The 27,700-nt window shown below is 31.6% G+C and overlaps 2 protein-coding genes across 3 annotated transcripts in view; one reads left to right on the top strand and one right to left on the bottom strand.

Annotated features, from left to right (window-relative positions):
* Positions 1 to 1,586: 1,586 nt before the first annotated feature.
* Positions 1,587 to 9,730, bottom strand: LOC107452975 (uncharacterized). The gene is made up of 4 exons (XM_016069615.4): positions 9,571 to 9,730; positions 5,946 to 6,059; positions 3,697 to 3,953; positions 1,587 to 1,786 (listed from the first exon to the last, which is right to left on the bottom strand). The coding sequence occupies exons 1-4, from the start codon at positions 9,620 to 9,622 to the stop codon at positions 1,697 to 1,699; spliced, it is 513 nt and encodes a 170-aa protein (XP_015925101.3). The 5' UTR covers positions 9,623 to 9,730; the 3' UTR covers positions 1,587 to 1,696.
* A 7,219-nt stretch (positions 9,731 to 16,949) lies between these two features.
* LOC107452987 (uncharacterized) overlaps positions 16,950 to 27,700 on the top strand; it is a 29,543-nt gene continuing 18,792 nt past the window's right edge. The window contains exons 1-3 of one of the 2 annotated variants that reach the window (XM_043053699.3): positions 16,950 to 17,282; positions 20,949 to 21,040; positions 27,485 to 27,581. In XM_043053699.3, coding sequence (XP_042909633.2) covers positions 17,160 to 17,282; positions 20,949 to 21,040; positions 27,485 to 27,581 — 312 coding nt within the window. In that variant the 5' untranslated portion in view covers positions 16,950 to 17,159. The remainder of the gene's footprint in view (positions 17,283 to 20,948; positions 21,041 to 27,484; positions 27,582 to 27,700) is intronic. The other variant, XM_043053698.3, reaches the window with a different exon arrangement.

Genomic DNA, 27,700 nt, shown 5'->3' with positions numbered 1-27,700 from the left:
AGCTTCTGTGCCGAAGTTTGACTGAACCAAATGTTCTTTTTGCGATAGATTCTTCCATTTGGAGAAAACCACAGGCCATTGAATTAGATTCTTCTGTCAATGTTTCCTTAAAAATTTGCAACATATCTTGAGAGGTTTCATTCTCAAGCTTCTGGAGAAAAAGTGCATCGTTACTCTAGAAGTATGTTTTTTGTTGATAAGCTTTCTTGCTCAGTAACTCTTTAGGACTGTTTTGCATGCATTTGTTAAAGTTAACCTTTTCAACATCATATGGAAAAATATCACATTTCTTAAAAGTATTTTAAATTTTAACTTCATCAATTGATGCCTCAAAAGCTTATTTCAAAATGGATGTAAAATTCCCTCCACATATTGTTTTACAACTCTTTTGTATTCAAGCTCTAACGGAAGATTTCCAAGGAGCTTTTCAAAGCTCAAAATACGCCTACATCACAAGGCTGGAGTGCATTAGTAGTATTAGATAAAAAAAACTAAACCAGATAATTCGTTTTGATGATCAAAACTTGCTCAGTTTCAAATTGATACGAGATTTAAGCCCATCTAAACGAAGCAAAATAAGGAATTTAATAGCATTTTCAATTAGCCATGGGTAGAAGCAGTTTGCAATACATTCGTATAATGTTGCTGCCGTCATCCATTCTGATTCACTTTTTCCAATCATATATATAGCAGGAACTGATTTTGCATGACTTCAAAGAATTCTTCTCTATAGAAAAACTTCCATTGGAGCTACTTTTTGTTCCACTAGCTAAAATGTTGCCCAAAACTAAGTTGGAGGGTATGGAAAATACAATAGATGTTTTCCAAAATATTTCCCCCAATTTAGCCAGATTTAATATATTAATTAATAATTATTTAATAATTATAATTTAGACAGAAATTTTAAAACTTTTATAAGAACTTAATATAACCATTATCATCATCATCATCGAAGTATATCTGGGCGCCTGGGGCCGTTAGCGGCCTTTTTCCATTTAATGTAACCATTCGCCTATTTGATCTTTTATACATACGCTTAAATTATTTATATGTGGTAGTGGAAATTTTTCTAAATTATATTTAATTAAATTATTAGGACGTTACCTTTGCGACCACAGGCAAAATTATTTTCCGAAACTGCAAAAATTACACAGTAATTGGATGGTATGCAATTACCGTAAACATTTTTTTACAAATTCTATAACATGTGAAGTTGGACTAAGTTCCCTGTCTAATAGAGCTATAGCATCATCAGGGATGAAAGCTAGTCAGAAAAGAGAAAAACAGCACGAAGATACATCGAGGGTAACAGCGGGATTCGAACCCGCTGCTGAATCTGACCACTTATGCAATTGTTTAAATTATGTGATCTTTGTTTAAATTTTATATACCAATACGTAATGCTTTTGTGATACGCCACTTTATTTTAGTTTTGTCAAGTTGAGCTTATAAAAAGTTTGCAATATTAACCCAAAATCTGCCGATTTTAGTTTCTAGTTCTCTACCGTCGTCGAATCGGAAGCAGTTGACATCTGTATTGTTCAAGATGCTCCAGTAATATTAATACAATAATTTACTAACCAAACTGAAGTTTTCATAAATAGTTTATTTATTATAATTGGTGATTTATAAAAATATATTATCAAATGTGAAAATAAATTTAAAACTGAAGATAGTTTAATTAACTTCGATTCTTTTACGGGCATTTAGTTAACAAAAGTTCCACATATCTTATTGCAACAGTGTATTCTCCAAGTGATGGATCCACAATTGCAGAGAAAAAGAACTGAAAATAAATAATTTAAAATTACAATAAATTTAAAATAGTTAAGTAATATTAAAATACATACTATTTTTCAATAAACACAAAAACTTTAAAAACCTTTGCATAAACTGAACATTTTTTACAATTTTTCAGGTTGAAAATTTATAAAATTTTTAAACTTTTAGGTACATTTTACCTGATTTAGCAGTATGCATCATCTGTGAACTTTAAAATTAAGTATTAGGTTATAAGTGAAGTGTTTTTTAAGCAAATGAGACTTTTCGGGGGAAAATCTCATTTTAGTGTTATTCAACAATACAGCGCAAATTATGCCAAGGCTTTAAATTTCCAGATTTAAGAGCAGTGGTTTCTAATTTGTTTAGGCTATAGAGTAGTAGTAGTACTACTATTTTATTCACGTCGCTCTTGAGTCATACAATGAGCTAATGTCGATTGTCTGGAAAGCACCCCTGAGAATACCGTGTACAAAAAAGATGGCTCTTCCACTTTTGCAGCCCGACGACTTAAGCGCGAATGATTAAACAGTTTGAAGAGCTTCGATACCACGCACACTCGGTCCCTTCGCAGATTGATCAAAATGTTCATCCATCCTCTCACTCATCGCTGCCAATGATGCTTGACTTCGGTGCTTTACCGGGAGCCGTTCTGTGGGTCTTTTCGCTATGTAGCCCTAAATGATCGATCGTCTCTTAGTGGAATCTCTAGACTTTATAAATAAGAATCGTAAAAAATATTGAATATATATTAATCCACGAAAAACTATACAAAACTTTATGTAGACCATACCACTTCCGTTGACTTCTTAGGTAGTTAATTTAACACTTATAAATTATTTAAAGCAAACAAAAACTAAGATTTATTGATATTATAAGCCTACCCGTAACTTGGTACATTCACGTATATTTCTTATCGATGATCTTCAAATTTTTGTACATATTACAAACCAAACAAACGCAACCGTTGTTGCCATTCCTAACTTAGAAATATATGATCTCACATAATTATTTTGAAATATTCAATGTGAAAAATCATATCTTTTTCATCATATCGTTTTAGCAATACTCATCCCAAAATTGGGTTTCATGACACAAGAATTTTTGTCTTCTTGTTTTCGAAGATGGATCATTACATTTTCTTAATCACCAGAAGGATTTGAAAAATTATTGCTCACGTAGAAATTTGATAAATAACAGATGAATATTATTTAAAAGTAAGAGGATGCTAAATTAAGAGAACTTTAAACTGCTTTGATGAGTAGTTTCCCCTCATTTGAATATTTTTGGCTAACTTCTATGAGTTCCGCCTACTAAGCATGAACTTTCCGGGCAACTGAATAGCATACGGAAAAAAAAAATGCCACGTAACGTTTCTTAAGTAACCCTTATCAACAATATATAGCTTATATATATTTTTTGAAATTATTTTATTGGTAGAATGAATATAATATGAGGGATGATGCAGAAAAATATTTAATTTTTAAGTAGAAAAAATGTAATTACACTTAAACACGTTATGTAAAATACTGTTTTGAATTTTATGTCACTAAAGCTTGTCTACTTAAATGAACAGTATTGTTCAATACTATAAAGTTCAGAATAGTTTTTAGCTGAGGTGACTGACAGCATACATACTATTTAAAGAGCTTTGATAGCTGTATACGACATGTACGGTAAGAAAGCATTGATGGCTGAAATCAGGTATGCAACGGGAATCATTAATTAGCTTTGATGTACTACGGTACTACGATTAACAGCACAACGATATCCATATTAAACCTTAAAAAGTATTTTTCCGAAAACAATACTAAAAATAGTTTGGTGTAAAAATTGTGAACTTTTAAAAAAAAATGTGGCGAATCACTATATTGCCCCATACCCTTCAATTTTTGTAGAAATTTTGTATTTCCTTACCCTTAAGGATTCATCAATGTCAACATCTATAGTAGATTTTTGCCACGTGTTATATGTCTGGTGAGGCCCTTTCACGTAAATAGGATGAATTCCAAACTCTGTTTCCTGTTGAATATTGAAGGATTTTGCACCATCACCGGAAAAGTAATATTCAACTTTGAGGCAGCCTGGAATTTTTTCTTCGAGTTCAAAGTAGGGTGTGATCATTCGGCCCATTTGTGTGTTAGTCTCGTTTGTCTCTAATGTCATCATAAATGCTGTAAGAAAAATAAATTCATAAATAAATAAATACTAAGAGGCGCTCACACGTTGCTTGCACAATATTGGTCCTATATAGGACCAATATTGAAAAATCTAGGCATCTGAATATTGGTCCCTCGGTGTATGTTCATATAGGATCCATATTGATCCAATTTTGAACCCAATTGGGGCCAATATAAAATTGTTGCTGGGGTTATTTCAGATTGCTTCGTAATCGCGATGTTCAAGCCTACGATCGATATCACCTGACTAGTATAATTCGATCAATTTCCGTAAAATTGTGGTTATGAATGGCAACCGATTTTTCGCACTATTCTTATAGGCGATTATTATTAATATTCGATTCAATAGAAAAGTATTCCTATTGGTTGAAACTGTAGACTTGTAATATAAATAGACTACTCACCATGCATTACATGCGGAAACCAGCAACCCCATCTTCGTTGACTATTTCACGATTTTCGAATCAAAACTTTTTCCAATCAAAGCGTTTCAAGACCCGCTTTCCTGATTGGCGATTTTTTTTCTAAGAGCGGGTGTGATTCATGACTTCGTTGCAGTCTGATGGAGAAAAGGGGAGGGGTTCGTTCGTTTTAGAAGAGAAACAATTTGATTTGTATTTCTCTTCAAGAAAAAAAAAGGACTTGATTTTTGAATTTTATTTTTTTCAGTCGTATATTATGTAAGTCGATATTTTTTCACCCTTCTAGTTGTTATTACTTTTTATTTTTCATATTCGATGGCACAATAACAATATTAAGGTTTTATAAATAACTATATAAAACTTAGTATTTTTTCGTTCACAACAATAAAGTGTATTCAGAGATTTGAAAGATATGTAACATAACTGATTCATAAATTAAGTTCTGAAAATTAAAATATTCCTAAACAATAATTTACTAATTGAGGAAGCATAATCGATATATTCTACTTCAATTAAAATGCTAAGCTTTAAATAGAAATGTGAAGCTCTTCTTAGTTTTGTTCATACAGACAAGTATTCAACACATGCATATTGTTTCAAAATTAAAATAACTCAAAAACTTATTAATAATTTTAAAACAAGTTATCGTAGCTATATTTCAAGTAGGTGGAGACAAATTACTTTATAAATAAATCCATATGAAAAATCTCCCATTTATGTTTATACGAAAGAAATTTCATACCTTTAAAAAATATTTGTCTTTGAAATCATATTTTTACGTAACCCGCTCATAATGTGTTTCTTTTCCTTTAAAAAAAGGGGAAAAACGAATTATTAGGAAAGTATGATTTTTTGAAAACGCAACTACAGTCTAATAAACTGTTGATTTGAACAAATTTAAAAATTTAAACTGTTGAAAAAATGTTTAAAAAAAACAGCGCTTTTAATTAACGTCTATTTAGTGTATTTTTCCCTATTTTTCTGACTCCGCTATGTTCTGGCGAACTCTGTTAGGCAGCAGAAATAAATTGAAGTTATGCAAGTCTCAAAATAAGAAAAAAATGACTTGTGTACTTGAAAGTGTAGCTAACTCCATTTTTTAATCGAGTAAGTTAGTTGAGACACGTTTTTAGACATGTGGAATTAGTTAGGTGATTTTTAAAAAATAAATAAACAAAAGGAATTAGTAGGCACTTATTTTTTTGAAGAAAAAAAATAAGTGGAGTTAGAAGATTTGGTAAAGAGGTCATAGCAAACACATGGTAGAGAGTAATAAGTTATAAAAAACATGGTGCGTAGTTAATTTTGAAAAAAAAAGTGAAGTTAATTAGTTGAAACTTGTCTTTAAAAAGAAATAGATTAATCAAAGATAATTGTCTGAAAAAAATATGAGTAGCTGGAGGAAATTTATTTATTTATTAAATAAGTGAAGGTTTGAATCTATCCTTTATTCAATATATAAAAGAATCTTTGTCGCATAAAAGCAAAATAAATATTAATTTTTTTAAAAGACTTGTAGAAAACTTCCTATTGACAAACTGAGACAAAAGTAAAATAAAGCAACCTTTTTTCCCTCCTAATGTCAATTCTTTTCTATCCCATTGAGCATTGTGATTTTCTTCATTTGTGAATCCACATGTATCACTCTCAAAGTTGCAAGTCATTGACTGCTGTGCATCTACAAAATAAATCAAGCAATCAACAATTAAAAAACTTGTCCTATCAAAAAGTATTTTAAATCACTACATTTTAAAAACATTTAAATGAAACGTCATGACAATTTATGCATTAAGAAAAAACATTTGAATTTTCTAATGTTGTTGTTGTCGTCTGCCATTAAGGCTGAGGGGGTGCGATTGTTCTTTTTTCTTCCAGTGATGCCCTCTATGGCCAAGAATTTCACTTCTGCAGCACCCATACGTCATACCCATTTATAGGGTGATATATTTATAGGACCTCATTCCTACATCCATTCATTGATTATCAGATCGTAATTTTGACCTGATCCAGAAAATGATCAATCTCCTATTCAGTACCCATAAAGGTATAATTTGTAATGGGAACATGGATGACTTTGTTACCCGGCAGATTTAAAGTGCACCAGTCACCATCACTGGGATTCAAACCCGGTTCACCTTCTTGGAAGGCGAACGCTCTATCCCCTGAGCCTTTACGGCTCAGTATCAATATTAAAAGAATTTGAGATTGTTGAGAATTCTTATGTTTCCCTTTGTCAAAATTAAAAATCTTTTACTTATCGCTTTTGTTTTTCTTTGCTTTTAATTTTTTAATCAGCATTATTAGATTGTGTATAGAAACATGACAGATAAAATTTTAATTATTTTACTAATCATTAAGTAAATGTGCCTGATTTCCACGAACTTTAGGTATGTAGCCCGACCTCCCCCATTAGCTTGATACTTATTGATATTTTCAGCAAAACGCGGGCCACATAATTAAATGTAATTAGCAGTAACATGTTAAAAAGAATATTAGCGTTTAAATGCATTTTTATATGCAGTAATGTCAAAACGCTTTATTTTGTAATCTTAAGTAAATAAAGTGGTTTTTTTTGGACTAATTAAACTCAGTAGTCAATCCAGTCACTGCAAAAAATTAACCAGCGTGGTATAGAAACGTTATGTTAAAAATTAAAATTATTGTTGTATTATTGTTGTATTGTTAGTATTAACTCTACTGTAATTTTTATAAAATTGCAATATATAAGTAATTTTTATAAAATTGCAATATATAAGTAATTTTTATAAAATTGCAATATATAAGTAATTTTTATAAAATTGCAATGACTTTAAAATTTAGTAAACTGTAGAAGAAGAAAGGATATGGAAAAGGTAAAATACTGTTACCGGATAAGTAATTGATTTTCAATGCTAAATCAATTAGTTTTTTTAAAGCACTTAAATAAGCTAGAAACTTTGAAACATCAGTATTAAAGTTCTGAATCAAATCGTTTTTTTTTAATACACTATTTTTTATTTTACTGCAGGAGGTGAATCATATCGTATTTTCGCTTAAAGTTTAACTTTCTAAACTTGAAATTTCATACGTAACCCAAAAGACAGGATAACTCCTGGATCAAACATTAAGCGAATCTTTCTATCACGGAGAACTTATTGATGGAACTATCCTACAGTGTTACATGAAGAGAGAAACCACGAATACTTGCCTCGGTTAGCCCAACAGTAATGAACCCTAAGACCCTCTGCGTTTGTGTGTTTTATTTGAATTATCGTCTGCACTAATTAATTAGCATATTTAAGATCATCCTTTTTAAACCAGTACGAATGAGTCCTAGAACGTGAAAATCCGATCATTAGATCAAAAGTTAGTAAAGGTGGTACGTTTTTTATTTTGTGCACTGTTTATAGTAAATAAATGCGTTTTTATACTTTAACTATTATATAATGAAATTAACACTAGAAAGACTGAATATGGCTGTATACTTCGGAAGTCTGAAGGGACCAGTGTGGCTCTAACCAGATTTTTTGCTTGTAGATCAATTCATGGCTGAAAGCCCATATATTGCAAGACGGAAAAGTGCAAAAACTGGTACGAAAAACACTTCAATTTAGCATTTTTTCGAGAAAAATTAAATTTCTGTAACTACCTATTTTATAATTTTAGTTTATATGTGAAACTTCTTAATTTCCAAAGATAAAGTAGATATTGTTGAATAGTTTAAAAAAGAATAAGTTAACTCCTCCCGAAAATTAGTTATAACTGAAATGGTTTTACTACCAGTCATTCCTCTTTTCCGTCTCGCTTTCACCCCTGGATCAACTAGACATCCAAAACTAGCTGCTTTATAACTTTGAAACAAATTTACTAGGCCAATAAATAAATGATAAATCAAAACTTTTGCACTACTTAAAAGATCGCCCACAAAAAGCACAACTTTACAGTGTAGATTTATTGGAAAACTTCCTCCAGTGGTGGCAAAGTTTATAACTTTATGTATCGTTCTTACTTTAGTAAATTTGATTTAGAGTTATTTTCCGCACCTCTTCGTGTGAATGATTCACAAGTTCACATAAAATGCCACTTAGCTTTAGCTTTTAATTTTCTACCATTTTATAAAATATGTTGTAAAAAGTGTAAAAGTTGACATCACATCATGTGTATGTACAGAGCGCAAAAAAAGAAGAAAGAAACGAGTCATCATAAATAACTTTTAATCTAATAATCGGATCCTCACGTTCTGCAACTCTATCCTAATGGTGCGAGAGGATGATCTTAAATATGCTAATTAGATGGTGCAGACAATATTTTAAGTTAAGAAATGACACAAGAACGCACTTTTTCTGAATAAACATGCCTTTTTTTCGACGGATTCGGATTTCTGACCTCCAAAATAAAAGGAACAGCTGCAGTCTGGACCCCTTAACACGTTGAATGCCACGCTAATTTTACATGGCTTACCAGTCTGGTCACACGGTAAATAACTACAAGCTAAATTTGCAAATTTTAGACAGAGCTTGCCAGTTTCGTAAAAACGTTTAGCATAACTCATCTGAAATGAGTGGTGAATTATATAAGCCTACGAATTGTTTAGAAATAGTGGTTGATAAAAATCTACTAAATTGAATTTATTAAACCAAGAATCACAATTTATAAACTACTACTTGAAAATATTTATTCGCTGTCCGGAGCAAGTTGGTATCTCTGTGCATATAAATAAATCTATTTTTGTGTGTTCTACATTGCATTAATTTCTTCAAACCATTTTAGTAACGATAATAATGTAAAAAGCATTAAAAATTTACTCGAATTCTGTGTTTCTCATAATCTTGGCTTCACCGGTGACCCCGTGGCGCTACGAACAAACTCAGTATCGGTCACCGGTGACCCCCATGGCATTCAACATGTTAATGTTCGTTTTTAATAACAGCTGACAAAATTTTAAATTTTAAGCATCATCTTAAAGAATTCAATTTAAAACGGCAAAATACAAAATTTGTTTGAAATCGGTCGAATAGTTCCTGAGAAATCAATTTTTTTTTTAAAATACGACCTTTTCAAAATTTGTAACTGAAAATTTTTTAAACTTTGTAACTTAAAATATCATCTGCGCTAATTCATTTGCATATTTGTGGTCCCTCCCTCGAACCTTTTATTCTACGCACTCTACAAGAAAAAATAAATGGAGTAAAAATTATTTCAAATCTTACCTGCCCGTTGCAAAGCCAGAGCGATTATTCCAAAAATAACAGCAGCATTCATTTTGAGAGCGGAGAAGAAAACAAATCCAGTTAATTAGCCTTTAAAATTCTGAGTGTTCTAACTTTAAGAAATCGCAGCATCTCTTAATATCGAGTTAAAGATAAGGATGAGAACCGCACAAGTGTATTGATTTTATTTTAATCTACTTCTCAGGTGGGAATATTTTAAGACAATTCAAAATAAAATATCTCCTAAAACAAATTAACTGAAATATTTCTAGAGGAGTTATGTAAAAGCTGCTATTTCCAGTTTTTTAGTAGCCTTTTAAGTTATATAAATATATAAATATATTTTTCCAATAATCTGTCCAGTTCCAGAGCACTATATATATATATATATATATATATATATATATATATATATATATATATATATATATATATATATATATATATATATATATATATATATATATATATATATATATATATATATATATATATATATATATATATATATATATATATATATATATATATATATATATATATATATATATATATATATAATAAATAATAAATAAATAAATACAAGAAAACACTAAGAAAATTAAGAAAAACAATAAGTAACATTTATTGCGCTTAAGCTGCAAGTAAACAGCACTCATTAGATAAGTTCAAAATGAAGAATAAAACAAAGAAAAATTATAGACATAATAGACTATATAGACATATAGACTTTGGCTTTATTGATACAATATCAGAAAGCACTCTGTTTTGCGGATATAATCGTGTGGGCTGAAGAAAAGATTATATCTTTTTTTTTCCGGTTTTTTAATTAACATTTCACTTTTTTTTTTTTTTTTTTTTTTTTTTTTTTTTTTTTTTTAAATAAAATATTGTTTGTTGTTTTTTTTTTTTTTTTACTTATTATTTCCCACCCCCTTTTTTTCATATGTCTATAATTTTTCTTTGTTTTATTCTTCATTTTGAACTTATATATATATATATATATATATATATATATATATATATATATCTTTTTTTTAAATAAAAGATAATTTTCTAAAATCATTAAAATTGTAAATAAATATCACTAAATGAATACTTGATACCTAATTAGTATTTATGACCGACTACAAAAAATTCTAATAACACTAATAGTGTTTTATTTTATTATTATGAATTGTTAAATATTGTTTATTATTATGAATTGTTAAATATCAACCTTATAAATTATAAACTTTTTTAAATTTCTCATCATTACCTTTCACAAATCCATTTTCGGGCCAATCCTTGGTAACTAACAAATCAAACGCGCTTTAATACTGCAGTAAGAATGCGCTATAAAACTAAACTCCTTAATTTACGCTTTTACCGCAATCTCATCGCTTTTACCCCAATTTATTATGAAAATATTTTAAATCATTCTTGAAAATTTTTCCGTTCATGCATCATCATTTTATGATGTATATCATCATTAGCTTTGTGTTTTGTTCTGTTTTTTCTTTACATTTTATTTTCTGCTTTTTGCATGATATTTATTACTTAATGTGTATTTATTACTAATGTGTGTTGCTTCAAAAGAAAATTTTTTATGAGTTCTCCTCACACTATTGATATATTTTTCTTTAGATATATTGATTCAATATTATAAAGCACTCCTTTTTGTGGAAATAATCGTGTGAGCTGATGAAGGGATTATATCTTTCTTAATCCTGATTTTTATCAAATTTTTTCTTCTTAAATAATTTTCTTCTTCTCTTTCTTCATTTTTCTTTCATTTTGCCATGTTTTCCCTATATTTTGAGCATTTTTAAGCAAAATCGGTCTAAAAGTTCCTGAGAAATCTAATTTTGAGTATCTGACTTTTTTGAAATTTAATTTCTCAGAAACCATTCAGGTGATTTTGCTCAAATTTTTAATCTTGTCATGTAACATGCTGTGAAAATTTTCAAATTTTAGAATAATTTTGTAATTCACCAATGAAATTTTAATTTAAATATTTTTCAGTAGTCTTGGATAGATTTAGCTACCACTCATTTATTTTTTCTTGGTTTAGCCTAGAGTTGTCACTGGCAAAATGCAAAAAGTAGTAATTAAAAAAAGGCAAAATTATATTAAAATTAGAGACTTTTTCCAGATTTTTTTTTTCAGTTTGCTATTGAAAGAAATGTTTTTGATTTAAATATGAATAATTTGAAATGTAAATTATAGTGCAAGTAGCGATTGAATAATTAACGATAAAATAAAACAAACATGCATAGAATTTATACCACTTTTTACATTTAAGCCGTGTTGAGCCTTTTAAAAAATTGGCAAAAGATATTGTAAACAGAATTGTTTTAATTGTTCAAAATAAATCCTAAAAATAAAACACTATTAGTGTTATTAGAGTTTTTTGTAGTCGGTCATAAATACTAATTAGGTATTAAGTATTCATTTAGTGATATTTATTTTTACAGTAATAATCACATTATTTAGATGAATAGTAGGCAAAAGCTGATATTTGTAGTGAGTGCTTATTTCCATTTTCGGAAAGATTTTTTATAAAGAAATAGCCTAATATGTCGTAAAATTAGTAGTAAAGTAAGATTAGTTGACAAAAAATAATATAATAAATTTAATAAAACAATTGCTAAAACCACTGTTTTAAATGCCAAAATATAACTAAATTGGAGCATTTTTAATTTTTGCAATTGAAAGTTCAATTTTGAGTATAAATATAAGATAGTTTGTATAGTTTTTGAAGCTCGAAATATGTCACAAGCAAATGTCATCTTTTTTTTTTTAAAAAAAAATCATATTTCTATCAACAGCAAAAAAGGTTGATATCCTCTTTTTAGTTAGAATTTGAATATCTATTTGAATTAAAGTCCAATTATTTGAATTTAAAAATTTATCATGCTTTAGAACTAAGGTTTTGTATTATTACAGCATTAATTCTAAGCTTAGCTATTCGCAACTCTATTCAGTTTTAAAATTAGCTTTATACCTTTATTTATACAGTTTATCAAATTTTTAGAAAGTTTTGAGAAATGCACAGATTATATCTTTCATTGAATATAATTAGGAACTGGAGTTTTGTTGATGAAATATTTAAATTATGTACGGACACATGTATACATATTTATTTGAAAAAATAAATTATTTAAACTAAAACTTAAAATATAATTTTAATCAATACAAAATATCATTTCTACTGAATTTTAATGGCTTTTAAATCTATTAAATATTTCTTTCACATTTATTTTTATATTCTTCAATATATTAATAACACTTTTTTTTAAATTAATCAATTAGAAACTAAAAATTCAGAACAAAAAGCTTTTATTTAATTTGATATTTAAAATAAATTATTAAAATAAACATTTAAAATAAAATACAACTAAACGGAAAAATGCTGCAGTTGAACAATAATAAAATTTGAGGATTTCTACGAATGTACTATTTAATAATGCTGATCATGATGATGATACCATTAATGATGATGTCCGTGGTGATGATCTTCATGATGGTGGTGTCCATGATGATGACCATGATGCTCATGATGGTGATGACCATGATGATGATGATGTCCATGATGCTCATGATGGTGATGTCCATGGTGATGGTGGTGTCCATGGTGCTCATGATGGTGGTGTCCATGATGTTCATGATGGTGATGCCCATGATGATGTCCGTGATGGTGGTGTTTACCACCTGGTTTGCAGCTTACTTCTAACATGATAACGATGAAGCAAGCAAGAAAAAGAGCTATGGTAGAGGAATGCATAATTACTCTTAAAATATTCTTAAAATTAAGACACAGATGATAGAAACAAATGTCTTCAATGAATGTGAAGTGACTGATGAAGCAGCTTGTTTTATATATAAAATTTTTGGAAATATTTTGAAACTTTTCTAGGCCGTGATAAAGTCATCAGACACCAAAACAGATTTTCAACACAATTCTTTTTTTAAATATCGTCAGAAGGATTCTAAAATGTGCAAGACTTGGTGGTATTCAAACAAATATTTTTTTAAAAAAAAATTTACATCTGAATGAATTAGCATATGTCTTTTTTATTTTAATCGTCTAACATTAGTTTCTTCCAACTCTTCGCTCATAAAAAAATCAACAATAGCTGACCGTAAGAATGGCTCAAGGTTTGTCCAGTCAAGCATGAGGCGATTCGCGAGATGCCTCTTGATTCGATCAAGTGGAGTATTTTCAATTGATAAAATAAAAAACAGATCAAAAAGGGTTTTTTTTTCTTCATAGCATTAAACAAAAATTGTAACATTACTAAATTTAGAACTTTTTGAAAATCTAATGCTCTCTTCATACTTGTTTCTTTAAAAATTATAAATGGTGTATTACATTAATTGTTTCATGAGAACTGTAAATATATATTTTATAAAATTCTGTTCTTAAATATCGTTTTACAAAATATTTGGAAAAAAAAAACATCTCAATTTATGGCATTCTATGTTGCTGATGTCATACAAAGAATCGTTTTAAGAAGATGAGACAATCTAAGAGGAAAAATGCACCAAAACGTGCAAAAACTAAAAGTTAAAAACTTTTGCACTGGTGCAATATTAGTTCATTCTTTAATTGGCCTGATTTATGACTACATGATTTTGAATTTCAATAAAATTGAAATTCGTCGTATTTGAAAATCGAACCAGCAAATTGTCAACGGCAAACGGTTTATAATAAATAAAAATAGTTAATTTTTTAATGCTTCCGTATTTATGCAAGTCACATTACAGGTTCATTATTACAAGTAGTATTTTTATTTATCTTGAATAATTATTTCCAATATAGTATTTTTTTTTAAAATTATACCAGGAGTGCCCGTCCCCTGCTCAATCCGCTCACCAATCCCCGTAACTGCTTCGCATTGATCCTCAAAACACAAAAAAAAATGTTTTCAAAATAATACTGTTTTTATTATAACCGTCGTTGAGCAGCCGACCTAATTTTTAGGGTTTAAAACTACAAATGTTCAACTCCATAGCCTTGTGTAATTTTGAACCCAATCCAGAAGACAAGCCTGGATTAAGAATTGGGAGAAATTTGCCTCCATGGAGGACTTTTTGATTTAACAAACCCGCCTTTGCGTTACATTAAGAGGAAAGCCACTAAAACCTCGCACGGTTAGTTTGAGGGCAAGGGGCTTATAACCCATGATCCATCTACGATTGAGGATATTTTACTTCTGCACTGTGATAGGTCAGAGCGGGGTGTGGAAATCGTATCGACCAGCCATCCCTGAGATTCGAACTCGGTTCACCTCATTGGGAGATGAATGCTCTATCCCCTGAGCCACCAAAGCTCCTTTTACTATTTTGTAATATTTATATTTTTGATATATATTGTCAGTGTGCCAAAGTTTTTAAATGTAAGGGGATAATGGGGTTGATTCCCAAGCTAACCATGTCAATATTTTTGTGCTATCATTTTCAAATCCTTCTCATTGCTAGCCGAACTTGCTTAGTTATATCAATTTAAGCAGATGCTCGCTGCTAGCTTCACCCCTCTAATAATTTATTATTTAGATGGTATTCAAGTTCAACGAGTTGTCTATGCACACAAAATATTTACCAAGACCCTTTATTGAACTGGCAACTGTACAACCAGAAATATCTTTCAAATTCAATCGAATTAGCCTTATTTTGTTGTTAGTGTCGACCTAGACCTACGCTAGTTGGCTATTAAACAATTCCTCCTTGATGATCTTCCTTAATGATGATCCGAAGACAATACTGGCGCATACGCTCATTATAGGAGATGTTCACAGCTTAGCTCCATATTAAGGCTACAGCAAATTCGAACAATATTATGGTTCAACGTTCCAGAACTTTAAACAATATGAAGTTTTCAGTTCGTGAAAAATTCTTGATCATAGCCAAAAGCAAAGTGATGTTTATTTAGCGCAAGTTAGCAACCGGATCAAATAAAATTAAGCAATTATGTGATTTAGATTAGCTGTAAGATTTAGCAGTGACTTCGAAGCACACACCTTCGACTTACTCCTTATGTAACTCAGCCTTCGGTCAGCAGAGGGATGTAGAGCATCGAAGTATTGTCGTCGAGGTAGTGGGTTCGTATCCCATCGTATAGCATTTTTGTGTTTTCCTTCTCTAGATGGTGCTATCTGTACTTCAATTTGTCCCGCAGTGGACTGATCGTTAAGACACGGTTCCCAGCAGATCACCGAAGTCAAGCATCACTGGCAGCGGTCAGTGTGTGGTTGGGTGACCACTAGGCTCAGTCTGCGCAGGGACCGAGGGTCCTCGTTAAACTGTTCTACCGTTAAGTGCTCGACTTCACGTGCAGGTCGTCGGGCAACCGAAGCGAGGTGCCATCCCTTCTGTAGAGGATCAAAATTGTGATGGCATGTCTTCGGTTTATCCTCAGGGATGTTTCCCAGACCGCCGTCAATAGCCCACTGTGCAGCTCTAGTGCGACGTAAATTAAATACTATTACGTATGCATGAGTAGTAATTGTAGTACTTTATTTACGTTGCTTTAGAGCACAATGGGGACATGTGTGTAACAATAATAATATGAATAAGTAAATAAACCTTCGGCTAACATAAATGTATAGAATATTATGAATAGAATAAATGTATCGAAAATATCATGTAAAACTTTTCTCTTTCTAATTTTCGTCCCGCAGTGGACTGATTGTTAAGACACGGTTCCCAGCAGATCACCGAAGTCAAGCATCACTGGCAGCGGTCAGTGTGCTGGTGGGTGATCACTTGGATCAGCCTGAGTAGAGACCGAGGGTGTGTTGTATTGGTCCTCGTTAAACTTTTCTACCGTAAAGTGCTCGACTTCGCGTGCAGGTCGTCGGGCTACCGATGCGGGGGTGCCTTCCCCTCCGCAGAGGATCAAAATTGTGATGGCATGTGTTCGGATCATCCTCAGGGATGTTTCCCAGACCGTCGCTAATAACCCATTGTGCAACTCTAGTGCGACGTAAATGAACAACAACAACAACATCTTTCTAATTTTCTGAGTCCCGTAGTGGACTGACTGAAAAGACTCGATTCACAGTAGAACACTGAAGTCGTGCATCACTGGCTGCGGTCAGTGAGCGGGTGGGTGACCACTTCGATTAGCTTGCGTATGGACCGAGATATCGGTTCTCGTTAGACTGTTCTCCGTAAAGGACTCGAATACGCTCATGAGTCGGCGGGCTACCAAAAAAGGGGAGCCATCCTCTCTCAAATGATAAAAATTGTGTTGGCATGTTACGGATCATTTTCAGGGAAGTTCCCCAGAAATAAATTTCCTATAACCCGATTTGAAACTCTAGTGCGACGTTAATAATGTATTTTAACTACTGCTAATTTTCAACTGGGCAGAAATGAGTGACCAGAAATGCGCTACAACTCGGGTTTATTTTCGTAAGTTTTATTTTTTTTAAGCAACGGTTTTGTGCATTTTCTATCTGTACATATCTAGGGCATAGAAAAAAAGTAACTATGCGTGCACAATTTTAATCGTAGTACAATATGTAGCAATGCGTAATATAATTTTAATCATAGTTTTAAACTAGTTATTTTATCGTTAGAGTTTTATAAATTTGTTTTGAACAATGGCGACTTTTAATAGTTTTAGCCAAGAAAAAAACTTGTATCACACGATTTATACAGAATTGAAGGCTTTGGGTGTGAAAGTGCCTAAACCGAAGAAAATAAAATGGAATGCTTCTAAAGTAGTAAGTACGAGTTTGCATTCTTGAATATGCTTTAGAAAATATACCAAAAAAATAATAGTACTAAATAAATAAAAAATAGCAAGTATTGCAAATTTAATTTTATTTTGCTTTATAATGAGCATCATAATAATTAAATTACTTCTTCATAGTGTAAAAGTTGTTAAAGATTTTTAATAGTTCCATAGCTTAAACAGAAGTTGAAATTTCTTATTGTAGACTTGGACATTTGATTATCTATGTTATTTATTTATAAGTTATTTCAAACTTTTTTGCAGTTCTGTTTAGATTATATTTTTATAAAGTATAATGAAGGTATGAATACTATTGTAATTAATGCAATTATTTTGAAAATTTGGTATGTGAATATAATGTACTCAAAATTCCAGTTTCCTCTTATCCCTCGGCTTGACTTATAATCTTCTTATAATCATTGTATACTTTTTAAATACTTTTATACAATATTTTGTACTTTAAAATAATTAGGAACTTAGCAATAATTTATATTGTCTTGCTTCCTGCTCAATAATTTATACATTAAGTTTATGATTTCTATTGAATGTTTTTTAATAAGACAATTACAATTTTAACAGTTTAGGAAAATATATATTGAAAAAAACCAAATCAAATTGGGCTATAAACTATGTCTGATGCTAAAAAAGCGAAAAGAGAATTAAGTTTAAGAAATAAGTATTTTAATGTAATCAAAATTGTTACATTCTAGAGAGTAAACACTTTCATTAAATAAACATGGACGATTCTACACTAAGTTATTCTAGCGTTATTTCTTCTTTTTTGTTCTGTTTTTGTATTAAATATGATTTGTGTCATCGTTTTGTTTCATTACAATATCTTTGGCGCAGAATAGTCGCATCTGGCACATGAGCAAATGTTTGTTCATTCAGTAAATGTTAAATAGTTATTCGCTTCTTATGTTCGGATCAATTAGTGATTGAAGAGCCGTAGTGGCTCAGGGGTTAGAGCATTCGCCTCCCAATGATTTGACCAGGGTTCGAATCCCAACGATGGCTGATCGATACGAATCCGGCATCCAGCTTGCACCGACCACAGTGCTGACGCAAAATATCCTCAGTTGTAGACGGATCATGGGTTAGAGCCCCCTTGCCGTCAGACTACCTGTGGGAGGTTTCCGTGGTTTTCCTCACCATGTAACGCAAATGCGCGTTAGTTCAATCAAAAAGTCCTCCACAAAGGCAAATTTCTCCCAGTACTTGATCCAGGAGTTCCCTTGTCTTCTAGATTGTGCTCAAAATTACAAGGCTATGGAGTTGAACATAGGTAGTTACAAATACAAAATTGCGTCGGTTGCTCAACGATGGTTATAAAATTTTTAATTGAAGGTATTAAAGGAAAATGCTGTTAAGCATCATTTTGGAAATACTCAATTTTCTGAAACTGAAAGTGTAGAATTTTATGTTTTTGAAATTTGATGCGGTTATACAGCGCCAAAATCGAGATAAAAATATCTTTCAATATGATGTATTCCGTTATTGATTTATCCTACTTAAAACAGTATCAAAATAAAGCAGAGTTTTCAAAAGAAAATATGTTTTGTATGGAGTTAGCTATCCCCATGCAATACATTGCTGTTTTTCTACTATTTTAATTGACTAAAATATTATTTGGCAGGCTTATTTACTAGTCTATTATGTTAAACTACATTTCAAAGAATTAAGGTTAGTCTGTAGAGCATATATCAATAATACTAAAATTCTTTTAGATGTACCTTTTCTAAGAAACTACTTATGATATCGCTTTGAAATCTTTTGTGGATATTTGAGATAATATCAGCTGTGTGCTGTGATAATGTTTTAGCGTTAAATAGAATACTTTTTGAGTTATGATAGATTTTTGCTCAAAAATAAACCTTTTTAAAAAATTAAAAGTTTTCAGTTCATAATCTTTGAAAAAATTTCGTCAAAGATATGTAAGAACAGCTATGCAGTGTAAACATGCATATGTAACTATTCTGTGAAAAAAAACCGATGCAAGATCTTGTTGTGATGCTAAAAAATACATAATAAAATATCAATTTTCGCATTATTGGTATTAGGCCTACCGACTCCTCTTTATATAAGAATTACATAGAAAAGGACGATGAGTGATATTTCTTTGCAGTATATGCCATATAGATTTCCATTATTGTGAAATTTTGAAAAAGAAAAACGTGAATGCTTGTTCAACAACATGTATTTTTTTTAAACTTTTCAAACTGAAACCCATCGAAATGTTAAATAATACATCATGGTTTGCATAATGAAATGTGAAGCATTATCCGCATTTTAAGAACGTATTGATTTGATAAATTTTAATTTTAAACAAAAAATTTCTTAGCAGAGCACTTTTCGCATATGCTAACATAATACCTTCAACTTTTATTCTAATTTCCTAAAAATTTGAGAAATTTTATATTGCTTAGCACCACGCGCAAAATAAAAAACCGTCTGTACGGAAAATTTTGATCTAGTGATCGAGTCTTTACATTCTAGGACTCAAATCTTAATGGTATGAGAAGGTGACTTCAAATGCTAATTAGTACAGACAATATTTTAAGTTAAGAAATCAGACAAAAGAAAAAAGGAATTTTCTGAATATACTTATTTTCCCCCCGACTGAATCTGATTTGTGACCTCCAGAATATAAGGAATAGCCGCAATCTGGGAAATATGGTCCCAAAAGTTTGGGCTGGAGAGCGGTCAAAGGTTTAGACACCTTAATGTTATTTTTACTTTTTGCGTATTTCACCATATATCTAGAACTTTTTAAGCGAATTGAAATTTTTTAAAAGACAGTAATGAAATTCGTTAATCCAAAGATAATATCATGCAAAATATAACTTTTAGTAAATATTTATTATTTTTTATTACATTATTTAATAATATTAAAAAAATTCCTTTGAAAAGTACGCATTTTTTTACATTATTTAAAAGAATGCAATTTTAAATGGCAAAATACAAAGTTTGAGTGAAATTGGTCGAATCGTTCCTTAGGTAATCTAGTTTTAAAAACAAGTATTTTTCAAATTTGATTTCTCAAGAACTATTCGACCGATTTCACTAAAAAAGTTTATTTGCCTTTTAAAATTGCATTCTTTAAAATGATGTAAAAATTTTATATTTTAGAGATGAAAATTTTTCGACTTCTATTAAATAAAAAGTAATTATTTTCTAAAAGTTATATTTTGTTTGGAATTATCTTTGGATTAACAAGTTTTATAATTGTGTGCAATATTTTTCAATTGGTTTAAAAAGCTCTAGAGATAAGGTGAAATAAGCAAAAAATAAAATTAACATGAAGGGGTCCTACCTTTGGACCGCTCTCTTAAACTATTAGGATCATATTTCCCAGATTGTGACTATCCCCTATATAGGGTCAGAAATTCGAATCCCTTGGACAAAAAGATACGTTTAATCAGAAAAAGTACGTATTTGTATCTGATTTCGTAGCATTAGATATCGTCGGCACTCATTAATTATCATATTTGAATTCACTGTTTCGAACCTTGAAAAGTGAGACCTAGAACGGGAAGATCATGTCATTTGATCAAAAGTAATTCAAAGCGGTCCTTTTATTTGATTTTTTTATTTATTTATTTTTGCTCACTGTGCAACTGTTTTTGATTTTGTATAAAGTTTTTGATCCTTGAAGGATGCCTGTGTATCAGAGAAAAGTTGTAAAATTTTCAGCGTGAGCTTAAGAGAACAAGAATGGATATCCAATGGAGAATATCCTGTTCCAAAGTGAGTAAAATCTTTAACTGTCATATATTTTTTTTAAAAATTTTCTGTTAATTATTGTCCCGCAGTAGACTGATAGTTAAGACACGATTCCCAGCAGATCACCGAAGTCAAGCATCACTGGCTGCGGTCAGTGTGCGGGTGGGTGACCACTTGGATCAGTCTGCGTAGGGACCGAGGGTGTGCGGTATTGGTCCTCGTTAAACTGTGCTACCGTAAAGTGCTCGACTTCGCGCGCAGGTCGTCGGGCTACCGAAGCGGGGGTGTCATTCCCTCCGCAGAGGATCAAAAATGTGATGGCATGGATCAAAAATGGGTGTGCGGTATTGGTCCTCGTAAAACTGTTCTACTGTAAAGTGCTCGACTTCGCGTGTAGGTCGTCATCCTCAGGGATGTTTCCCAGACCGTCGGCAATAACCCATTGTGCAGCTCTAGTGTGACGTAAATTAACTACAACAACAAATCTATTAATTATTTTTCTGAAATTTTCAACTTTTCACCGATGCCCGGTGGCTGAGTGGTAGCGCTTCTCGCTCCCGTGCCACAGGTCCTGGGTTCGATTCTCGGGCTGGAAAGGTTGATTCAGCCTTTCATCCCTTCAGTGGGTCGATAAATGAGTACCAAGCATTCTTGGGAACCAAACACTGGGGGTTTCTCGTTCGGCTGACCACCTAACAGTAACATCTGCTCTTGCACCCCAGAGCCCAAGGTCAAGAAAACTGAGATGGGCACAGTAGGCCTTGGCCCTCTACGGGCTGTCTCGCTACTGATTTCAGTTTTAGTTTAGTTTAGGTAACTTTTCACCGGCAACCTTTGATTTTTCATATTACCGATCATTTTTCTGATCGAGAAGAAAGATTTTGTAAAGGATTTTCTGCCTTGTTTCAAACGCAAATATGAAAGAAAAAATAAAAATATACTTAAGGTCTGGTTTCTTAGGACAAGCGCCTTATCTGAGCGTCAGCGGGACGTCAACGTCCCGCTGACGCCAACAAAATATTGGTTTGTTAGCTCAAGTCCTGGTTTCTTAGAACTAGTGCCTTATTTGGGCGTCAGCGGAAAGTTGACTTAGAGCTGATGCCAAAAAAATACTTTTTTGTTAGCTCAGCTTGAGCAGTCGGTCCAACGCAGACATTATCTCTCATTGCGCATGCGTTAATAACGTAAGCAAATATTTATTTTGAATTTGTATTGATTTTTTTATTGTCGACTAGTATTTTAGAGAACAAATAATGACTTTGTCCAAGAAAAAACACATTATAGCTGAGTTAAATGAAGAATGCTATGTTTAATGAAGAAGCTATATTTAATGTCAAAATCAAAATCTTGGCTGATTTCAATGTGCTGTTGGATGTTGTCCGCCATTGCTTCTGTGGTTAACGTCACGTTGTAATCCAACTGCAGTTGTGTTGGACGGCAGTTGTAGTTCAAGATGAGCGTTCAATGACGTATACTATCAAACTCACAAATGGGCCAATCAGAGGTTAACGCTGATTTCCAGCTGACGGCGTCCTGTCCTAAGAAACCAGGCCTTTAAATAACGATTTTTAATACATTTTAACAAATTCTTTCTCCAATTCACTCTAAATTTTTAGAAACCGTATAATATTTTCATAAAGCGTGTTCACATTACCATGCATGATCCCAAAATATGGAATGTGATTAACTTTGAACAGGGTTTTAAGTAATAGTCCGTCTTGATATATATTAATCAATCAACACTACATAAACCATTAAAAAAAAATCAAAAATTAGGAACTACGAGAAACGTTTTAGTGTAATTTGATTTATTCAAAGATTAGATTGCTGTTGATTAGATTAGATTAATCAGAAGATTGCTGTTGAAGTTTTCTAAAACACGACTGAGTGTTCCTGATTAAAGGGGAGATGTTTAGTTTATGAGTTAAAAGAAATAGCTGAGATGTATCAAACCTTTTCTAAAACATTACTAAATTATCTATTTAAGAAATAAAGGCAATAATTGCTTCGCAATATGGCAGAAAATAGTTTTTCTTTTAAAGTTAAAATTATTCACTTAGCATAGAATTAAATTCATAGAACTATGACAAAAACGTGGAACTAAAATGAATTCCGTTTGCTCACGATCCCGCAGTTGACTGATCGCAAAGACCCTTTAGAACACCGAAGTCAAGCATCAGTGGTTGCTGTCAGTAAACGGGTGGGAGATCAGTCTGCGTAGGGACCGAGGGTCCTCATTGTACTGTTTTGCCATAAAGTGCTCGATTTCACGAGAGGGTCGTAGGGCTACCAAAGCAGGGGAGCCAACTACTCTGTAGACGATCAAAGTTGCGATGGCATGTCTTCGGATCATCCTCAGCGATGCTTCTCAGACCGTCTCCAATAGCCCAATGTGCAGCTCTAGTGCGATGAAAATAAAGTGCCTACAAACCTGTTTACTTACGCTTGGGCCTCTACTTCCCACGTCCAAATATTATTATCTATCAGTATTATAAATATTTAGATCTATTGGTGAACAGAAGTAATTTTTCTAAACAATCATTTTTTAAAATAACATTTGTATTATTATAATATTATATTGTTCAAAGAAATTTGATGAGTTTACAACCGTAATTTAATATTTTCGCTTACCAAGTGGAAGGAAACATTAAATACTATTTTTGAACTATTTTCCCAAATCCCATGACGTCGGTGAACTTTTTATTTTGGACTCAGCTGAAACAACGTGTTTAAGAATAAGAACATAGGTTTCAAATGAGTGCTTAAGAAAACAAACGACTTGAATTGCAAAGAAAACACAGGCAAAGCAAATTTTACTCCTTCTTCAATGTTCAAACCAATTTTTACAAATAAATGAACTACCTACTTGATTTTCGTTACTTTTTTAAACAAACCTTAATCAAAGCCAAAAAACAAGTTAATAAAGCTGAAATAAAAGTACAGAGCTAGATTTAATTTTTGGTTCTATAAACAAGAACCCTGCCTCAGTGTTTAAACACAAAATCATGCTAAGAATGTAAGGAGGCAAACAAGTACAAAGTGGTTTAACCAATAGCAGCAGAGAAACAAGATTAAACAGTATAGTAATTAAGGGAAATTAGAAACAAATGTGAGGGGATTTGGCCAGAATCCCGGGTTGTAACTGATTAAATTAGAACAAACTGCGATATATTTGGAAACGGTGAGATACTAGAGAGATTCTAATCTAAATAATTAGAATTTTTTAAAACATGGAATGACACCCAAAAATCAAGTTCAGTAGATGAAGAGCTGTGTTGAATAATTTTAGCAGAAAACTCAAACCTGTGATTAGAATTCCAACTATATAAAGCAATGGAAGATCGGTTAATGACCTAATTTTAGAAAATGTGAGTTAGGCAGCTATCTTTGGATTCTGGGGATAAAATGAAAGCTAATGAAGGGGAAGTCAAACCGCAAATCCTTTCCGATAAACAGTTGTGAGAAATTTATCACAATTATCAATAATAAGTCCCGCAGTGGACTGATTGCTAAGACACGGTTCCCAGCAGATCACCGAAGTCAAGCATCACTGGCTACGGTCAGTGTGCGGGTGGGTGACCACTTGGATCAGTCTGCGTAGGGACCGAGGGTGTGCGGTATTTGTCCTCGTTAAACTGTGCTACCGTAAAGTGCTCGACTTCGCGCGCAGGTCGTCGGGCTACCGAAGCGGGGGTGCCATCAGGGCTAAAGAGAATACAAGGGCTAGTTCACTCCGCTCTTAGAGCTGAAGCTACGATTTCCCTCCTCATGACGTCACTGTGTCCACAGATCTCGGAGATCGCGAGCAAAGATATGATAACTTTGCATCTTTCTCTTTGTAAAAATAAGTTAGACTTTTTCTGGTTATTAGCCTTCAAACTTTACGTAATTAACACATTATTTCCGTTCATAAACATAGTTCGAAAAAAACTTTCTTGGTTATTATATTAAAAAAATACCATTTTAAACTTATAAAAATGTTTTGCTAGTTGGTGAAAATGACACGATAAATACTTTATTTTAAAAAGTTCAGTTTTAACTTTAATTATTAAGAAAAATGAAGGCATATATCGACACTTTTTTTATCTACATATTCTTTTATAAAGATAAGTTGAGTTAAATTTAGAATCCCTGATTTTAAAATATGTCGCTAATAGCAATTTGTTCGTACTTCATCATTAGGAAACATCAACCTTAAACGCTAATTACTGAAACAAAATAATAATTTAGGTTCATAATGACGTTAGAAATTTTACAATTGCTTATAGACATTTAAATTTACGATGATATAATTTATAGATATTTAAATTGAAGAGAATATAATTTTTAAAAAAAATCATAAATATTTAGAATAACTACATTAAAAAATATGTTATGAAATTAGGAGAATTTCAACTATATACTATATATTTTATTTATACTTTTTACTTACATTTTAGTTTTCTTTGACTTTATCTATTTTTTAATTCTTTTCACCTGCCTTTCTTTATGAAGTAACGAGGCGGTTTCTATTTAGATAATGAATTTTTATAAAAGTTCTTTACGACAGAATAAACGTATTGCTGTTTTATATTAACTGTGTCATTTCGGAATCCATTCTTTACATAGTTGTTCATTCACTTTAGGGAACACGCGAAAAATTATCCTTTTTCCTTCTGTTTTTATATCAGAATTTTTGCAAGTTGCAATCGCGCAAACTGGCATTTCGATAATAGTTTTAAATTCTTGTAAATTCACTGCAAAAACTGAGGAAAGTCATTATAGAAAATAACAAATGTCTTAGAATATCTCGCAAAAAGAAATGATCCAATATTAGTTAGAGCTAGTAAGGCCAAACGCTCCGTTCTTGAAGTAAAAGTGCGAGCTTTGCGCCAAAGTGACGTCACTAGAGTGACGTTGGAGGATCGGCGCGGCAAGAGATACTTCAAAGGAGTGAACCAGCCCTTCTATTCTCTTTAGCCCTGGGGTGCCATCCCCTCCGCAGAGGATCAAAAATGTGATGGCATGTCTTCGGATCATCCTCCGGGATGTTTCCCAGACCGTCGCCAATAGCCCATTGTGCAGCTCTAGTGCGACGTAAATTAAAAAAATACAACAACAACAACAATCAATAATAAAAATATATTATTTTCCTGTTCAAATGGGAATTGTATTCAAGGATCTCCAGAATTCATAATATTGATAAGATCAATGTCAGTATTGTCTATCAATATTAAACAACCTTCGATGTATCATTTATAAAAAGTAAATTTTAGTAAATCAAAGAGATTATTTGCAAAGTAGTGAATATACATGTCACTAAAGAATGGGTGACAACTGAGTTTTAGATGGGTTTTAACTAAGCGATAAAATCGTTAAAATTTCATTCGATAAAATTGACCCTTAAAAGTGAAGGTTCAACAATTAGTTTGCCAATTTCAACTTGGCTAAAGTGGAACTCTTTAACCCCTGTTTAAGACAATTAAATGCCTCTTAACGGAAACGTAAGCGAATAAAGATTTTACATCAAGATACCTTTTTTTCATCAGGTTTGAACGTTTGAAGGTAATTGACAAATCATATGAGTTTATGCAACGGTTTCTGACAGCAAATGAATTCATATTAGAAAGTAGGTTCAAAATTTAAACATAATGCTTAACTAATTTATAAGAAGTTGTACCAAAGCTAGAAACAATAGGTCTAAAAGAAGTACAATAATATATGGCATTAATGTCAATAATTAAATTTAAAAAAATATATATATATAAATTGTAAAAGACTTTTCTTTGTGAAAGAAATATGATGTAGACATTTAAACGCTGTCTTTGTGAAACACTTTGTAAACAAATGTATGTACTGCATTTACAAATGAAATTTTTTCAAGATATGAATGTTAAGAGAATCGAATTATAAATATTAAGAGATTCAAATAATTAAATATTCCAATTTTTTTCATTTACACTTATGTTTCAAAGATGCAAGAAAATTTCGAAGGGCTATTGGTGAATGCTCTTAATTATAGTAAAAATAATAAGAGTCCGTCCAACGACAGTTATGAATAACAGATGGAATTGTCGTTAAAGTGAGTTTGTCGTTATAGGGAAATACATAAATTTTATGTTAAAAATTCAATAAAAAAGGACTAAAAATAAATAGATTTATCCCCTTTCTTAAAATTTTGAACAGTTATTTTACCAATAACAGTAGAATTTTTCTTTTGTAAGGATTAACATAATTTGACTGATGGTCGTTCTCTCATGTTTACAAACATAAACATAAAAGGTTTAGATTGTAAGAAGGAAATACGGTGAAATGCTGCTCGTTTTTTGATGTTTTAATATACATATCAGATATAATTAAAAAAATTCGCTTTTGCTATTTTTCGTATAATTTTGCGCATTTAAACAGCAGAAAAGATGTGTTTCTTTCAAAAAAGAAAATTGTAAATGTGCACTATTGGTTCTTTCTCTAGTTATTTTTACATTTCAGATTCGTTGCTTTAACTACAGAATATCTACAAAAATTCACGAAGAGTGAAGGACTTTTTCGCAAAGGAGGAAATGTCGTCAGACAGAGGAAATTAAAGGTGAAGAGCATCCTTATTTTTAAAAAAAAATTATTTCATATTTATTAAAGTTTTATGATGAAGCTATTCAACAGGATATAAACCTTGCATGCCGAAGTAACGGTAGAGGGTCCGTAAAA

The sequence above is a fragment of the Parasteatoda tepidariorum genome, chromosome 4 (assembly GCF_982258835.1).
Source record: "Parasteatoda tepidariorum strain Cologne lab strain chromosome 4, Ptep-v5.0, whole genome shotgun sequence".
In the NCBI taxonomy this organism is placed as follows: domain Eukaryota; kingdom Metazoa; phylum Arthropoda; class Arachnida; order Araneae; family Theridiidae; genus Parasteatoda; species Parasteatoda tepidariorum.
The sequence above is the reverse complement of the archived record's forward strand: the minus strand, read 5'-3'. Positions and strand labels throughout refer to the sequence as shown.

What these genes read in the sequence shown, in the direction of transcription:
- LOC107452975 (XM_016069615.4), bottom strand. Translation starts at nt 9,622, where the DNA reads ATGAATGCTGCTGTTATTTTTGGAATAATCGCTCTGGCTTTGCAACGG. An exon ending in GACATTAGGAGGGAAAAAAG is followed by an intron (nt 3,954 to 5,945) that starts GTTGCTTTATTT and finishes TTTTTCTTACAG; the next exon opens with CATTTATGATGACATTAGAG. An exon ending in ACATTGATGAATCCTTAAGG is followed by an intron (nt 1,787 to 3,696) that starts GTAAGGAAATAC and finishes ATTTATTTTCAG; the next exon opens with TTCTTTTTCTCTGCAATTGT.